Genomic DNA, 16,454 nt, shown 5'->3' with positions numbered 1-16,454 from the left:
GGCGCTCACTCTGAGACTTCGTTATTGGCAACACATCATCTGACCACAAAGTCACTTGGGCTTGTTGAAGGAACTTTCTCTGAAATAATGATGCCTCGTTTCTCTTAGCCTTCCACAGTAAGCAACAGCGTGGTGTAGTAGAAAGAGCCCTGAATTTACACTGAGAAGCACCAGCATTTAGCAAGAAAACTATTTGATTTTGGGGTTTCTGTTTTTGTTTCAGAAATAGAGTCTCATTCTGTCACCCCGGCTGGAGTGCAGTGATGCAATCACAGCTCACTGCAGCCTCAAACTCCTGGGCTCAAGGGATCCTCCCACCTCAGCCTTCTGAGTAGCTGGGACTACAGGCATGTGCCACCAGGCCCAGCTAATTCTTTATATTGTTTTGTAGAGATCGCTCTTGTCATGTTGCCCAGGCTAGTCTCAAACCTCTGGCCTCAAGCGATCATGCCACCTCAGCCTCCCAAAGTGCTGGGATTACAGGCGTGAACCATTGCACCTGGCTGAGAACTATTTGTGTTAGTCGGATCCTTGATCATTTTGTGTGTGTGAGGACCTTCTTGGACCAGAAACAAGAAAAGGTGCTGTGCTGGCAGTTCAGCTTCTTAAGCTTCCCATTCTTAGTCTACGCAATTAATATCTTTTGGAGACAAACTTGCTGTAAGTGGCATGCTATGGGGAAATGATGTTAGAAAATGCAGATTTTAGATATTGCATTCTGTATGTCACAGTTTCAGCTGGGAAGAAATTTTGAAATTTTATAGAAATGGAAAAAAATAAAATAATCCTGTACAAACACTTGAGACCCACCACCACCACCACCACCAGCACTCCACCAATGTTCCAGGAAAGAAAAATTCAATTTTGTGGCGTTGTTCTTTAAGAAGTAACTTTCTGGCCAACTGAATGGATTATGACAATGATTCATATGTTTTGTCTTTTTGACCTTTAAAATTAGAGCCTTGAGTTTCTGATAAATAAGTGGTGAATTTCAGAGGGAGTGTCTAAACTTCCCAGCAATGTTGAGTCCCCATGGGTTCCTCTGCTTTTGTGACCACTGAGAGCCCCCTGAAGGGTGCAGCTGGCTGAGGACAAAACTGCCCATACTGCTGCTTCTGTATGTACAACTCTCTCTCGCCTGTCCCCTTTGCCCTGCATGGTGAGGCCAGAGCCCTCATTCTGTTCTCTGCCCTGGGTAACAGGAGACTGAGCCCAAAGCCTAACCCACTCAGCCTGTCCCCTGTACACACTCACTGTGGCGTGAGGGCCCCCGAGCTGCAGGATCTCCCTCCCCCATCATGCCCAGAGGCAAGAGTTCTCTAGGGAAGAGCGTTCTTGCCATAACCTATACACAGACTCGCCCCAGGACACTGCCTCTCCTCAGCTTCCTGCCCATGGGCCTTGGCCAGACCCTCCAAAACAGTCCCTGTGGCTGGGGAAGCCGGCATTTCCAGGATCCTCTCCCCAGACTCTAGGACCCTTGTGCAGGTGCCCACAAGGCACCAGACTTTTTCAAGTGCTTTTCCATTCACAGACAGGCCCCACCAGCCCCAGAGATAGATGGAGGATGGAATCAAGCAGGGTGCCCCGGGGGTTTACTAATCAAAACAGCAGATGCTGGGCGATACTACCTCCTCCTGGCTGCTCCTGTAGATACTAGTCGAGTTCCTCCTCCAGACCTTCCTAACACAATCACACCCCAAACATGTTGTACTTGAAAACACACAGGGCCATTTTTTTTGTCTAATATTTCACCTTCTAATCATCTTTTTAGCTTTAAAAAAAAAAATCATGGCCAGGTGTGGTGGCTCACACCTGTAATCCCAGCACTTTGGGAGACCAACACAGGTGGATCACCTGAGGTCAGGAGTTCAAGACCAGGCTCATCAACATGGAAAAACCTCGTCTCTACTAAAAATACAACATTAGCCGGGCATGGTGGCACATGCCTGTAATCCCAGCTACTCGGGAGGCTGAGGCAGGAGAATCTCTTGAACCTGGGAGGCGGAGGTTGCAGTGGGCCAAGATCACGCCATTGCACTCCAGCCTGGGCAACAAGAGCGAAACTCCATCTCAAAAAAAAAAAAAAAAAAAAATTCACAAAGGGTTTTTAAACCCCAACTTTGATCAGACATATATTACTTTTCTAATCAATAGTAAAGTTGAAAACTTTCTACCTACCTTGAAAGGTTTTCAGTTTCTCTTCCCTGGTGGATAAATGCCTCACACTCATGTTTCTAAATAAAGGAAACTCAACATCCTAATCCATCAGTGTTCTAAGAACTCAAGATTAAGATAATAAAGCTTTTGTTCCTGTTAAAGTTAACCTATTTGAATAGAAATAAAAATATTGGACATCTGTTGCAAAATGTTAGCAGGAAGAGTTCAGTGCCAAGTCTCTTGCAGCCAACGTCAAGTTGTCTCTTTTAGCCTCCATAATGAGCATGTAATCCTGTTGTGCCCACAGCTTTTGAGAGCCATCCCCATTGGAATTGGCCAAGTGTACGGCTGTGATAACCCCTGGACTGGAGGCATCTTCCTCATAGCTCTGTTCATATCCTCACCTCTCATTTGCTTGCACGCAGCAATTGGATCCACCATGGGGATGCTAGCAGGTCTGTGTCCTCACTTCCCTGGGCTGTGAGGGGCTTAGAGCCTGGGGCCGGCTCCAAATAAAATGGTGACTCTCATCTTCAACACTCCACCTGCTGATTCCTGTGAACTTTCCCTCCTTCTGTTATACCCTGTTTCTCCATTTTTGATCTAGTCCCTTTATCCTCCCCTGAGCCACAGCTGCCCTCAAGAAAGGCTTTGGTGTTAGTCATTTACACCTTAGTATAAATTTAAAGTTTGCGGGAAGTTTCTTCCAGGCATATTTACATGTTAAGTCATCTGCAGTGACAACAAGAAAGATTTGTTCTCCATTGCAGAATTAAGGTATCAATGAAGGAGGAGAGGTTCTCTTTCTTGGCAGGGGAAGGATATTCTCTTGGCTGTTTAAATCAGACTTCTGTCCTTACTCGAAGAATCTCTTCAACCCATGCCAGCTTAACTGCCAGTATTCATGGGACTCTATGGCCATTTGTTTCCTTTAGATGTTTTTTCACAGAATAAAGCCAGAAGTCCTTTTTGTATAACTACCTGAGAAGATAACTGGCTCTGAGCTTTAAGGACTGCGGTAGGTTTCAGGGCCAGCAGATGGGCCCCATAAGACCCTAGACTCAACCCTGATGCCCGCCTTCTCTCACAGCACTGACTATTGCGACGCCCTTTGACTCCATCTACTTTGGCCTGTGTGGCTTCAACAGCACCCTCGCATGCATAGCGATAGGAGGCATGTTCTACGTCATCACCTGGCAGACGCACCTCCTCGCCATCGCCTGCGGTAGGTACAGCCCACAGAGGATTTGTTTCCTTTGTAAAAGGGTTTTTACATAAAACTGTTTTTGATGGTTATTTAGTAATTAATAGATTAAACACTATTTTCACTGAATACTCAACGTTCAGTCACATGAAGATGGTGGTGGAGGTTTGGTTGTTGTTCCTGGGCTGTCTTCTGTGATTGCCACTCTCCTGGCAGGGGTTGGAGCAAACTGACCGAGCAACTCTTATGCAGGTTACTCCTTACATGTGGAATTGGGTGATTTACATCATCTACAGCAATTCACCTTAAGCATTCAAACATTAACCATAGACCCTTCAAATGACCCCCGTTTGTTATATATTTGTTCAGAGTCCCAGGAAATTAGATCGACTGTAACAAGTTGGTAGATTTATATGTCCTCATATATGTCCTCATCCTTGAACATCCTTTATTTCTTGATGTTATATGAATGGAAACCAAACAAAACTCCTTTTGAGCAGAACATTTAAAATAGAAGTTCTATTTCAGTACATCTGTGGACTCTGTGAACATTATCTATATAAACTTATTTTTAAAAATAAATTTATAATAAAAATTTTCCATATATTCTTGCTGGGGAAGATGTTCTGGATCAGCTATGGCCATGTATTTGTTTCCTTAAGATAATTTGTAGATATATTTTCTTTTGCATTTTATGACAGTCACTACAAACTCTAAACAAGATATGAAGGGTAAAGCTGCTGTCTTTTTCATTTGCTCTTCTTAAAATTACTTTTTGCTATACCAACCTAAGGCCAGCACACTGTAGTTACTCAAAAAAAAAAAAAAGTAGCTGTCATATTGCCCAAATAAAAGATAGCCATTCACCTAACACTCACCACAAAGTAGGCACTTTAAATACCTCATCTCTACCTTAGCACTAATTCTCCAAGGTTGGTATTACTATTCGTATTTTGCAAACGAGGAAAAGTTGTGTCAAAGAGCAAGACTAAGGTGAGACAAGGGAGATGCCTGGGATGCAAAATTTAAGGAGGTGCTTACTCTCAGGGCCAAGCAGGTGATGACCCTGACACATCCCCGTCACCCTGAGAGTGAAGGCCACCTGAAATTGTGCACCCCAGGTGCTTCACTCACCTCCCCAAGTCCCAGCCTTGTCAAAGAGGTGAAGTGGCTCAACTGCATAGTGAAAGACAAGGCTGAGACATGAAGCTAGGTCTTCCTCAGTCCGAACTCATTAAACTCCCCACCCCCTTTCCCAGCATGGCACCCCTCTCTTCCAGAAGCCTCTGATAAATCAAGATGCACTCATTGGCTTCAAGGAAACTGAGTCACATCATCTCCCAAAAGTGCCAATGGGCCTGATGATCTCAGGAAACATGAGAATACACTAAAGTGAATTTTAAGCCCCTTTAGGTGGATCCTTGAACTTTTAGACAGACTACACAGTAATAATATCTGACATTTATTGGTTTTCACCAACATACTTTTCCAAATATTACTCCATTTTATCATTTTAAGAAGCCGAAAACTCCAGCTCTATTTTGTAGCCATGGTGCCTGAGGCTAAGGGAGGTAAAAGGACTTGCCTGTGGGCAGAGGTAGAATCACCCTCCTTCTACAAGTTAAAGAAAGATCTGGAAGCATCTAGTGATGCACTTATAGACGAAAAATGGGAAAGCAGTCTATAGCACATACAAGTGGAGTTTGAGGGGCGTGTTATTGTTGTTGTTGTTTTGAGACAGGGTCTTACTCTGTTGTCCAGGCTGGAGTGCAGTGGCATGATCACGGCTCACTGCAGCCTCAACCTCCCAGGCTCAAGTGATCCTCCCACCTCAGCCTCCTGAGTAGCTGGAGCTATAGGCATGCACCACCATGCCCAGCTAATTTCTATATATATATTTTTGTAGAGACAGGGCTGCACTATGTTTCCCAGGCTGGTCCTGGGCTCAAGTGATCTGCCCACTCAACCTCACAAACAAATGTTTTTATAGGTTCAATGAAAAGAAGAAATTGAGGCCATCTGGAAAACCTGGAACATGTAGTCAAGCTTACTTGTGTGTAGGGCCCATTGATAGGCAACCAGGAGGTAGTGAGAGCAGGAGGGAATGATAGCTCCTTCACCAGGCAGAACAGCCCCATTGGAAATAAATGTCACTGTGAATATTTTAATTTAAATTAACTTTAACTTCTTAATAGGCCAGCATTTTTACATGACCTGAAACTAGACCTGTGCCTAAGTTCCCTCCTTCCATAAAAATGTCCCAATGGCAAAAATTCTAAATGCTCAGATATCTTTAAAATCAGTTGTCATTTATATTATTAAATTGGTTTGGGCCTCATCCCATTAAAAATTAAAATTCTGAATGCTAGAAATGAAAAGTCAAGGAGTCCTGAAATTTTTAAAGATTCAGAGTCAAGACTGTGCCGCTCTAGGCTCTGTTAGTGGCCCACGAGCTCCACATAGGATCAGAGCAGGTGGCCCGGTGGTGCGGTGGCTGCGTCCAGACCCTGAAGCTGTAACTTCTGTCCAGAGTCTCAGAGGACAAGGACATCTAGGATACCAGCTGGGAAAGGACATTACAGGATATCCCTGGCTACCAAGTCCAAGTTCTGCTTATTCACTAAGGGATATTCATGTTTAACAAACAAATCTTAAATACCCAATTTATGTCAGATATTACCCTGGTGGTTTTCAACCAGGGGTAATTTTCCCCTTCCACGGGAACATTTGGCAATGTCTGATGACATTTTTGTGTGTCATACCTGAGGCTGGGGGAAGTGCTACTGGCATCTAATGGGTAAAATCCAGAGACGCTGTTAAACATCCTACAATACACAGGACAGCCCCCCAGAATAAGGAATTGCCCCATCCAAAGTGTCCACGGAGCTGGAGCTGTGAAACCTTGGTACAGGTCATCTCATTTAATCTTCCCTCCAGCCCTGTAAAGTGTGTGGATAATATTAATATCCCCATTTCACAGATGGAGAAATGAGGCAAAAGGAAGCTAAATACATTGCTTGAAGTCAGGTCTGCCTGACTGTAAAAGGCTGTGCTCTTTGCAGGACACCACACTGTTCCTGAAGCCAGTGCTTTTTCTACCAGTAAAAAAAAATCCAAGCCCAGAACAGTTAGGCCCTTTTCCAACATCACACAGTCAGTGATAGATAAGACAGGCCAGGTGGCCAGGCATCCTGTTGCAAAGGTTCCTTCCACCACAGCCTGCTCGACACATCACCTGAGACAGACAGTTTTCCCTCCAGCCCAGGCAGGCTACATGTCTCATTTCGTCTTCTTTCTTCTACCCTTCCTCCTCTCTCCCAACTCTGCAAGCCCTACAGCCACACAGGAGCCCACATGGGGTTTTCGGAGGGTTCTCCTGCCGGTAACAATGCCAAATTTGATAAAACAGCAAATATCAGTGGGGGAAGAGGGAGAGAGAATGAATCCTTTGGCTCTGGGTCCCAGGGAAGATGGATGGAGTTGGAGTCTTTCATTCTTCACAGACCAAGCCCAAAGTCCCACTCAGGCCGTCTGGCTCCCCTCTATTCTGGGGCCTTGGTAGTGCTTGGTTTGCCTCTCTCTTTCCAACCTCAGATCTGAGAGGCTGGTTAAGAGCCCACTCCCAGAGCCAGATGGCTGGGGCTCCGCCACTTGTTAGCCATGTAATCCTGGGCAAGTTGCTTGAACTCTCCATGCCTGATACTGACAGTGCCCAACTCCTACAGCTGTTGTCAGGATCAAATTAGATCATTTGTGAACATGATGAGAATAATGCTGACACATAGGGAATGTCCAGTAAGTACTGACCTCTATTATCTCTAGTTAAATGATGTATGTTAATTAATGAGGATTCAGCAAACACAAAGGATGCCATGGGCTCCTATTCGCTCTCAGAGAATAAGCTGCCTGGTTTGACCCATGAAACCCATTGACAGCCCCACACTCCACTTCATATAACTCATTTAACTCATTCTCTTTTGTTTGTTGTTTGTTTTTTGAGACGAGGTCTTGCTCTGTCACCCAGGCTAGAGCACAGTAAGCAGCATGATCATAGTTCACTGCAGCCTCAAACTTCTGGGCTCAAGCCATCCTCCTGCCTCAGCCTTCCAAGTAGCTGAGATTACAGGCACGTGCCACCACACCCAGCTAATGTTTTTGGTTTCTGTAGCGATGGCATCTTGCTTTGTTGCCCAGACTGGTCTCACACTCCTGGGCTCAAGTGATCCTCCCATCTTGACCTCCCAAAGTGCTGGGATTACAGACGTGAGCCACCGCTCCCGGCCATGTAACTCATTCTTTAATCTCATCTACTCTTCCACCTTGAATCTCCCCTCCAAAACAAAAGGGACTTCTCCAACTGAAATATAGGCCGAACAGTCATATTATTTCACCTCTCTGAGCCTCAGTTTTCTCATGTGTGAAATGAAGACAATAATAGTGCTTACACTGTAGGAATACTGAAAGCTATGGTAGTATTGCTACTAGCTGGGCACACAATAACACACTAATAAAGATTAGCTCTTGTTAATATAATCCTAAGGACAATTGGGATGCTCTCAGTGAGAAATGAAGGGTTTGGAAGCAAAGGCCAATTACACTAGTACATTTTAATAGCTTCTCCCCTGTTGCCGGCACTGGGCTCATTCCCAGTGGCCAGCCTCGTCGTGCCTTCTGTAGAGCCTACACGACAAGGCACTGGGCATGTCTAGTCTTCCTCAAGCTTTTAGAATGCTGCTCTTCCCTAGAAACCCTTATTATGTTAATAACTTGTGATGAAATATTCCAGTAGGGAGTTCTGGGATTCACTTGCCTTCGCCGTATAGTAAAATTTTCATTTATGGTTTATGCTGTTAAATGTTCCCTTACTGGAATGCAAGGTGGTGGGACCCAAGAGAACCATAACAGCTCACTTCTGGCCCTTTGTAACAAGTTCATCTGCTGTCTTTGCTGCACCGGCATTTGCATGGAATTTAACAATTTTAAAGCTGCCAAGCAATGGAAACATAAATCAAATTTTTAAAAAATCTTAGAGATAGCATTTGTGGCATAAAATTGAGGGAAAAGAATATGTAGAGCAATCTTGAGGTGCTATTAAATAGTTACTGGTCTCTCTTTTTTTTTTTTTTCTTTTTCTAGCACTGTTTGCTGCCTACCTGGGTGCTGCCCTGGCTAACCTGTTATCTGTGGTGAGTCAACACAGGCTCAGAACGTGCCTACAACATCCTTCCTGGTGTCCTCTTGGCTTCCCCAAACCTGCTGAAAATCTCTCTTCTCTAAGAACTCTTCCCCAGCTCATCTCCCTTATTTCAAGTCACACTACTCACTTCAGCACCTGCTAGGCAGAGGGAGCCAGGCCCCAAAAGTTTACATTTCAACTGTGGGCCAATCCATTCCTATCATCAGTAGGCCAGGAGCTCCTTAGAGGAAATTTGAGGAGCATTATCTTGTAAATCAAATTCCTTTCTATCGTCCTCTATAACTATTTTTAAATCTTTATTATTTAATTTGTGTGTGTCTGCCTAGCTAGCTTGTGAGCCAGCATAAATCTTTGCCCCACGGCAACTAACTAGCTCCCCTCCATAGAATAAGGTGAGTCAAGCCCCAGCCAGGTAAGAGAGAAGCCAGAGCTGAGGCTTAAGGTCACGGGCCACAGTCTGGGAACCCCTTCCTCATCTGGGCTCCAGTGTAGGGCGATGTGTGAGGTCAGGAGGAGCCCATGCTGGCCCCCAACCCCAGTGCAGAGGGCTCAGGGCCCCACTTGCAGCTGGTGCCTCCCCTTCTCAGATAAGGGTACAAGGGCACACTTTGCATGGACAACCAGAAGTCCAAGTGATCCTGCAGATAAAGAGGGGGTGGGCATTCTAGTAACACCTGCCTAAATCTCTCTCCTCACCTTTAGTGAAAATGAGTGGTTTGGACTTAACACAGGAAGGAATTTTTCTTAGCAGTAGAGTTTGCCTTCCCTGATACTATCCTGTTTTCCCCAGTGAACTAAATCTCTTTTCTGGGCCTCATTGTATTTGTGCACACCTCGGCTAAACACTTGATGTCGTACAGTTTTGTGATAAGTCTAGTACTCATTGGTCTTCTACCCTCAGCCAGTCCTCTCCCTTGGAACAGGGACCTTATCATATTATCTTTATCTCCAGTATCTGTTATAGTCTTCAACACATAGTAGGTGCTCAAGCAATACTGGATGAATGAAGCCCTAAGATAGTGAGCCTCTACGATAGGGTGTATTAGAACTGGGGTTGAATAGCGAAGCATCAGAAACTCTGAGGGGAAATAAGGGCATGAAGTATGGGCTCTGAGGCTCCCTTCAGGCTTTATCAGCCTCCTCCTATACCCATCCAGTCGTTCATCCACTAAATCCATGCCATGTGCCATCCTTGAACAAGGCACTAAAAGAGATGCAAAACAGGAAGCTGTGGTTCCTGATCATGGATGTTTACAGTGATGACTGGCCTTTCCCTCTGTTTTCAGAGAAGTTACAGATTAGACTATTCAATTTAGACATCTTTCAAAACAAAATCAAGTTTACCTCGTTTGCCTACTGTGTTTAAGACATTGTGTTGGCCACTGTCCGGAATATGAAAAACGTACAGGTTATTAACTCACCTTAAAGGAATTTCCCACAATGTCATTGAGGAACAGGAAATAAAAATGTTGAATGACATTTATGGGACCATCCAAGCCCTCCTCAGAAGAGCACATAGGAGCTGTACTCTTTTGTTTTCTAAGTGGCACATGTATGTACAACCTCATGTCTTCAACAATGCTGCCATCTGTTTGATGATAATAACCACATATTTAGGATCATTTGTATTGAGTACTTGGTATACACTAGAGGCACCAACTCTCTGAGTAGGCTTTATTATTCCTATTTCACTATTGAGGTCTCAGAAAGATTAAATGGCCATAACAAGGTGATCAGAGCTGAGATTCGGTTCTGGGTCTGTGGAAATCCACACCAACATCCTTTCCAATGTAGGACTCCAAGGGTGCTTCCCAAACAACTTGTGCAGTCTTAGTGGGGCTTTGGAAGACTCGCTGAATGGAACTCATCACTCATGGGTGCTCCTTACAGCCCCACCTCTGGTAGCAGGCTGTCTTTGTTGTTCCCCAAGACCCACCCAACAGTGCCATCTCTGGACACACACATGACTGGCATTGTTACTCCCATGGTAGCAACTGAGGTTTTTACTGCTTATAAGATGATGTTTTGAGGCCGGGCGCAGTGGCTCACGCTTTGGGAGGCCGAGGCGGGCGGATCACGAGGTCAGAAGATCGAGACCACAGTGAAACCCCGTCTCTACTAAAAATACAAAAAAAATTAGCCGGGCGTGGTGGCGGGCGCCTGTAGTCCTAGCTACTCGGAGAGGCTGAGGCAGGAGAATGGCGTGAACCCGGGAGGCAGAGCTTGCAGTGAGCCGAGATTGCGCCACTGCACTCCAGCCTGGGTGACAGAGCAAGACTCCGTCTCAAAAAAAAAAAAAAAAAAAAATAGGTGATGTTTTGGCAAGAGGGGGCATATTTGATGTGCCTCGTAACTGAAGTTGCAGGCTCATTGTTAGCAAACTATCCATTCGGGCTATCTCAAATGAAGAGTGGAGAAGAGTACTAGAAAGCCTTAGAGCATCTCAAGAAATAAAACAGGTCAACATCATGAGAAAAAGAGCTGGAGATTGGAGAGCCCTTGAGAAGAAAGGCAGCTGTGCTCTGTCTCCAGCTCCATAGGACAATGATGACACACCTTTGCCTCTCTCCATCTCTCTGCTCACTTTCCCTGTGTCTCTGTGACAGGTTTCTTCTACTGCACACATCCCCCAATGGCCACACATCCCTGGTTTGTTCCCCAGTTTTTTCAGTTCCAGAACCCTGTAGACACAGTCTCTGTGCCTCTTAGTTCAACTTCTCAAGAGAGGGATTCTGTTGGCAGAGGGCACTTTCACCTGCCTATAGGAAGCAGTGTTTGAGTTGGGTGCCTATCTCTAGTCCAATCAGCTATGACCAAAGAGAAAACATCTTGAGCTACCAAATGGCTGCCAAAGACACTTCTCCAACAGGGGCTGATGGGAGAAGACACAGGATGACCATAGTTCCTAGAGTTAGAAGTCTAACCTGGCCAGAAACATAGCTTCTGACAAAACACAGCCTCTACAAAAGGCATATTATGTTTTGATAACTTCTACATAAGGGCATATTAGCCCAACTATTAGGGTTCCCAGTGGCTGCATTTTGAAGACTGTGTATTCACCTGTTGCGATGCAGATGAATAGCACTGGCATGATTTTATTTATATTGGTCATCAATGAATTATCTTTATCAATGCCTTCAGAGCAGTCCCTCCTGTCCCCAGGGCTGTAGGTGATTGATAAGGGCTGATTAAAACAGCACAAGCACCTGATGTGACCAAGGCTTATCTGTGTTCTTTCACTCCAGTTTGGATTGCCACCTTGCACTTGGCCCTTCTGTCTCTCAGCTCTCACCTTCCTGCTCCTGACAACCAACAACCGCGCCATCTACAAGCTCCCGCTCAGCAAAGTCACCTACCCAGAGGCCAACCGCATCTACTACCTGTCCCAGGAGAGAAACAGAAGGGCATCAATCATAACCAAGTATCAGGCCTACGACGTCTCCTAAGTTTCCCTGTCTGAAACACATCACTGTAAATTCAGGCTTCAGCAGGCAGTCCAGATCCCCAGGATAAGAGACCACTTAGCCTTCCTTTTGGTCTGTTCTGTGACTCTCTCCTCAAACACAAAGAAGTGTGTATGTAGTCACCATTCCAGAACCTCTCTTTTCTAAGATGCACAACACTTATCAAAGATATGTTTAGTTTAGACTTCATACCCTTAGTTTGTCCCATAAGAGCTCCCTTGGGGGGGAACTTGCCCTCTTATGCGAAATAAGCCCCATCCTTAAAGAGAAGTCACCAAGAAAAGGATAGAGGTCAGTGACATGGTCACACAACTCGGTCATTTAATATGGCAAAACACAGTACCAAGAACTGTGCATTAGCCCGGAAGGCAAGAGGGTTGGTTCTGCCCCAGCTCTGCTGCTAATGAGCCCCTACCAGGTTGAGCAAGTCTTTCCCCACTCTCCGCCTCCATTTCTTAATCAGTTTCATGACAGGGAGGGATTTGAAAGTCCTTTCCACCTCAGAAGTGTTGATTATTCTCTCTCTCCTATAATCTGATGAAATCAGCATGACAACAAGTAATTACTTTAAGTAAAGGATGGAAGGGTTACCCAAGAATAGGCAGGAAAATGTTAACGTTCTATAAAGTTTTATTCTTGGGTAATGGGAAGATGCTCTCCAGACTTGGGGTTAGGAACCTAAATTCACTGAAAATGCCAACATGCTTTCCTTTACATTACAGAAATATTTCTGGAAGTGTCAGATGAAAACTAATCTTTATCAACATTCAAATCATATTATAAACAAATGTGTTTCCCTTTGTAATATTCATAATCATACTCTCATTAAACTGTTTAAGTTTGCAAGTTGGCATCAGGGTTTTCTTAAAATGGGGCTCACCTAGAGGTTCATACATTGCTTACTTGAGGGGTTTTCCATGCTCAAGCATGTGCCTGAAAAGAGACAAGGATGGGCTCAAAATCATCAGAACAGGGTTTGATTTGCTTATGGAGCGAATTACACAGAAATGACCTTGGACATGGTTCTCTGTTTGAGTTGAAGCACAGATTGTTAATAACCCATCTCACTATTTAGGGTAGAGTCTTTTAGCTTTGTGCCCCCAAATTACAAATCAAGCCAGTCTTGAGTGGCCAGTAACCCTTGTTTAGTCACTCTGGTCATAGTTTCAAGCTCCTAAGCCACAAACCTTCTTTGTGGAACTCCATGTGGCCTGACCTTCCCACCCCTTCTCCAGAGGGGAATGAACCTCTCATAGTGCCATAGCGGTGCCTCCCACCACCCTCCAAGCACACATGCACTCCCGGTTTATTGTCATGGGGATGAGGACATAAGAGGGAACGTGGGGAAGGAGAGGCGAGGACAGACCCTCTATAACCACAGCTTTAAGAATTACATTTTACCAAATCTATCATTTGGAAAAGTTAATTTCTATGTTTGCCTTTTCTTGGTCTGCCCCCAAGATTCTGGCCATATTTTAGCAGCCCAAGAGCACTGGGTGGCATATTTCTCTTCCACATCATATCTAGCCCATATGACTTCTCCAGGAAAATGCAGCACTTAAGGGTGGAAACAAATCCTCCACATAGAAAAAGCAAACGAGTCACACTCCAGAGGCTACCTCTGAGTTTGCAATCACACCTTGAGGCCAAGAAGGTCTCAGGCTGTATTTTAATGACCGTGGAATTAGTGCTCTCTGAGGATTAAGCATCCAGGAATTTCACCAGAAGGCTGTTTATGCTCACAGCTCACTCAGTTGCCCCAGAACCTCCAAATGATGACCTATAACTATTAAAGCACCAGTTTTCATGCATTTTCCACCAAAGTGTTATAATCTGGTTTTATTAAGAGCAGGAAACCCTTCACGTGCATGCTATTCTGGTTATTGACCACTAATAAAACCCTTCAGCTGTTCTAAGTATTTCAATATCCTCGCCTATAAAGCAAGCTGAGTTGGCCCATGATACTAAGCAAAGTAGAAATGGATGGGGTAGAAGAATTTGACCTATGAAAACATACAAGGTCTACAGAATACCAAAGTAGCTAGTCTAGTCCAGCACTTCAATTAAGCACCAACAGTGGAGAGCTGCAGCCGGCTCCATCAGTTCCTGACAGTCCACTGCGCAAGTGAGCACATTTCTCCCCATGCCATTCAGTGACATCACATTGATAGCTTGAGACTGGCCATGGTGGGAGTATTTACATCACAGAAATCAGCAAACTACAAATCTAGGCATGCACACAAGACACGAACACATGTTTTACAAGCACACATACAAACAAACAAAGTATACAGGAATGTGAGAGGGAAAAGGGAGTGAGGTATAAAAAAAAAAAAGGACAGGACGGGGCACGGTGACTCACACCTATAATCCCAGCACTTTAGGAGGCCAAGACAGGTGAATCACCAGAGGTCAGGAGTTCGAGACCAGCCTGACCAACATGGAGAAACCCCATCTCTACTAAAAATACAAGATGAGCCAGGCGTGGTGGTGCATGCCTGTAATCCCAGCTACTCAGGAGGCTGAGGCAGGAGAATCGCTTGAACTCAGGAGGCAGAGGTTGTGGTGAGCCGAGATCACACCATTGCACTCCAGCCTGGGCAACAAGAGTGAAACTCTGTCTCAAAAAATAAATAAAAGGACATATACACCTATATATCCCAGAGAGGGGCCTTCCATGGGCCCATGAAGATACGCTGGGGACCAAAGCACGTGATTAACTCAATCGTCGGGAAAATTTTTTAAATGGGTGGAGCAGAATGTGTGCTACATGTATGTACACAAACATGCACACACACGCACAGTTTTTTTTTTCTTTGTCGAACTAGCCCATTGATGGCACATAATAGCCCTGAGAAATAGTAACTGAGTAATTGACTGAAACACCCTCCTACCCCTCTGTCTCAATGGAGCTGCTTTTCTATTCTCTCTACGGAATAAGTTCTATAGAGAGAATAGACTCTACTGGCTGGAATTTGAAAACTGTTTCATGCACACAATGTCCTTATAACAGATACACAGGCTGTCAACTAGGCCAACTGACTTGCCGCCAGAACTTATTGCCTGTAGCCTCCTTCCAAAACACATGTGTAGGGTTCAGGGAAAGAACTTTTCAGAGTAGTGTACGGCATCTAACCCTCAGCATTCCATCATTTTATGAGCAATAACATCAAGCCTCTTTTGCAAACGGTCTTCTACAACCATCCTTTCCTTACAGAGCCTTTGTTATTCAGACATTTAAACTATATAATGGTTTCAGGTGAGGGGCAGGTAGATAGATGGTAGATTGGTAGTTCTCAAACCCGAGCATGTATCAGAATCACCTAGAGACCCTATTCCAAAGATTGTCAATCAGTAGACCTGAGGCACGGCCTGAGAATTTCCTTTTCTAACAAGCTCCACACAGATGCTGCGGGTATAGGAGCCCATACTTTGAGACCCATGAGATAGACTTAGAAATAGGATGCTGCCTCCACTGATTTATTTCCCTTTCATTGTATATTGTAATACACTGGTTGCAAATCTAAGAACAGATGCACTGGTTGTGCATCTAAGAAATCATCTGCAAGGCTTATTAAAACACAAATCCCTGGGCCTCAACCTCAAAGATTTGGATTCACTAGGTCTGGGTGGAACCAAAAATCTGAGCTTCTAACAAACTCTCAGATTATACAGATGCGGCTGGATCCAGGTCCAGAGATCATTGCACAGGTTCTTACTCTTGGTTAAATTAGGATCCTCTGATTCTGATGCCAGGCCCTACCTCAGGCCAATTAAGCCAGCAATGGGCCTGGGCACAGGTAATTTTTTAAAGCTCCTGGGGTGATTCTAACATGCAGCTGGGGCAGGAAAACAACTGTGCTGCCTATTTCTTGGACCCCAACTGTTTCTAATTTGAGTCACTTTTCAGCCCTCCGTTAACCCCCAGTCCCGATCCTCAGTCCCCAGGTGGGTTTGCATAAGGGGTAGTAGACCTGCCATGAGATGCAGTGAGAAGCACTGGGAACTGAGGCAGGAGGAGCACAGACAGCACAGAGAATCCTCTAAAGTGAAGTTTATCTCTTTCTCACTGTTATTGGGGGCTCACCCTGCACCACAAAGAAGACTAGATAAAGAAAACCACTAACCAGTAACATCCAGCTCAGTAGGCTGAGCACAAAAGCAAGGTTTTGCTTTGGCCCTAGACCTAGAAGCCTGCTGAGTGAGTGCCTTGGCCCTAGAAAAGAGGAGCAGGGGATTGTCTAGAGCCCCTCCGACCACGCTGCTCTCAGTCAGGCACCACAGACGTGGGCAGAGCTGGCTAGAGGTAAGAGGCTCGGCCCCAGTGAGAAGCAGCAGGTGTGCCCTACGAGCAGGTAGGATGGGGTTAAGAGCTGGCCTGGAATGGGGGCAGAAGGTGGAAGTTGGGGAAAATGGTGATGACAGCAGT

At 45.0% G+C, this 16,454-nt stretch overlaps 1 protein-coding gene across 1 annotated transcript in view; it reads left to right on the top strand.

Moving 5' to 3' along the window:
- The window catches only part of SLC14A2 (solute carrier family 14 member 2), a 57,381-nt gene extending 45,374 nt beyond the window's left edge, over positions 1-12,007 (top strand). The window contains exons 16-19 of the mRNA XM_032152409.2: positions 2,468-2,615; positions 3,251-3,385; positions 8,501-8,550; positions 11,807-12,007. Of these exons, the coding sequence (XP_032008300.1) occupies positions 2,468-2,615; positions 3,251-3,385; positions 8,501-8,550; positions 11,807-12,007 (534 nt within the window). The remainder of the gene's footprint in view (positions 1-2,467; positions 2,616-3,250; positions 3,386-8,500; positions 8,551-11,806) is intronic.
- The last annotated feature ends 4,447 nt before the right edge of the window (positions 12,008-16,454 follow it).

Source organism: Hylobates moloch, unplaced genomic scaffold (genome assembly GCF_009828535.3).
Source record: "Hylobates moloch isolate HMO894 unplaced genomic scaffold, HMol_V3 SCAFFOLD_5, whole genome shotgun sequence".
NCBI lineage: Eukaryota > Metazoa > Chordata > Mammalia > Primates > Hylobatidae > Hylobates > Hylobates moloch.
The sequence above is the reverse complement of the archived record's forward strand: the minus strand, read 5'-3'. Positions and strand labels throughout refer to the sequence as shown.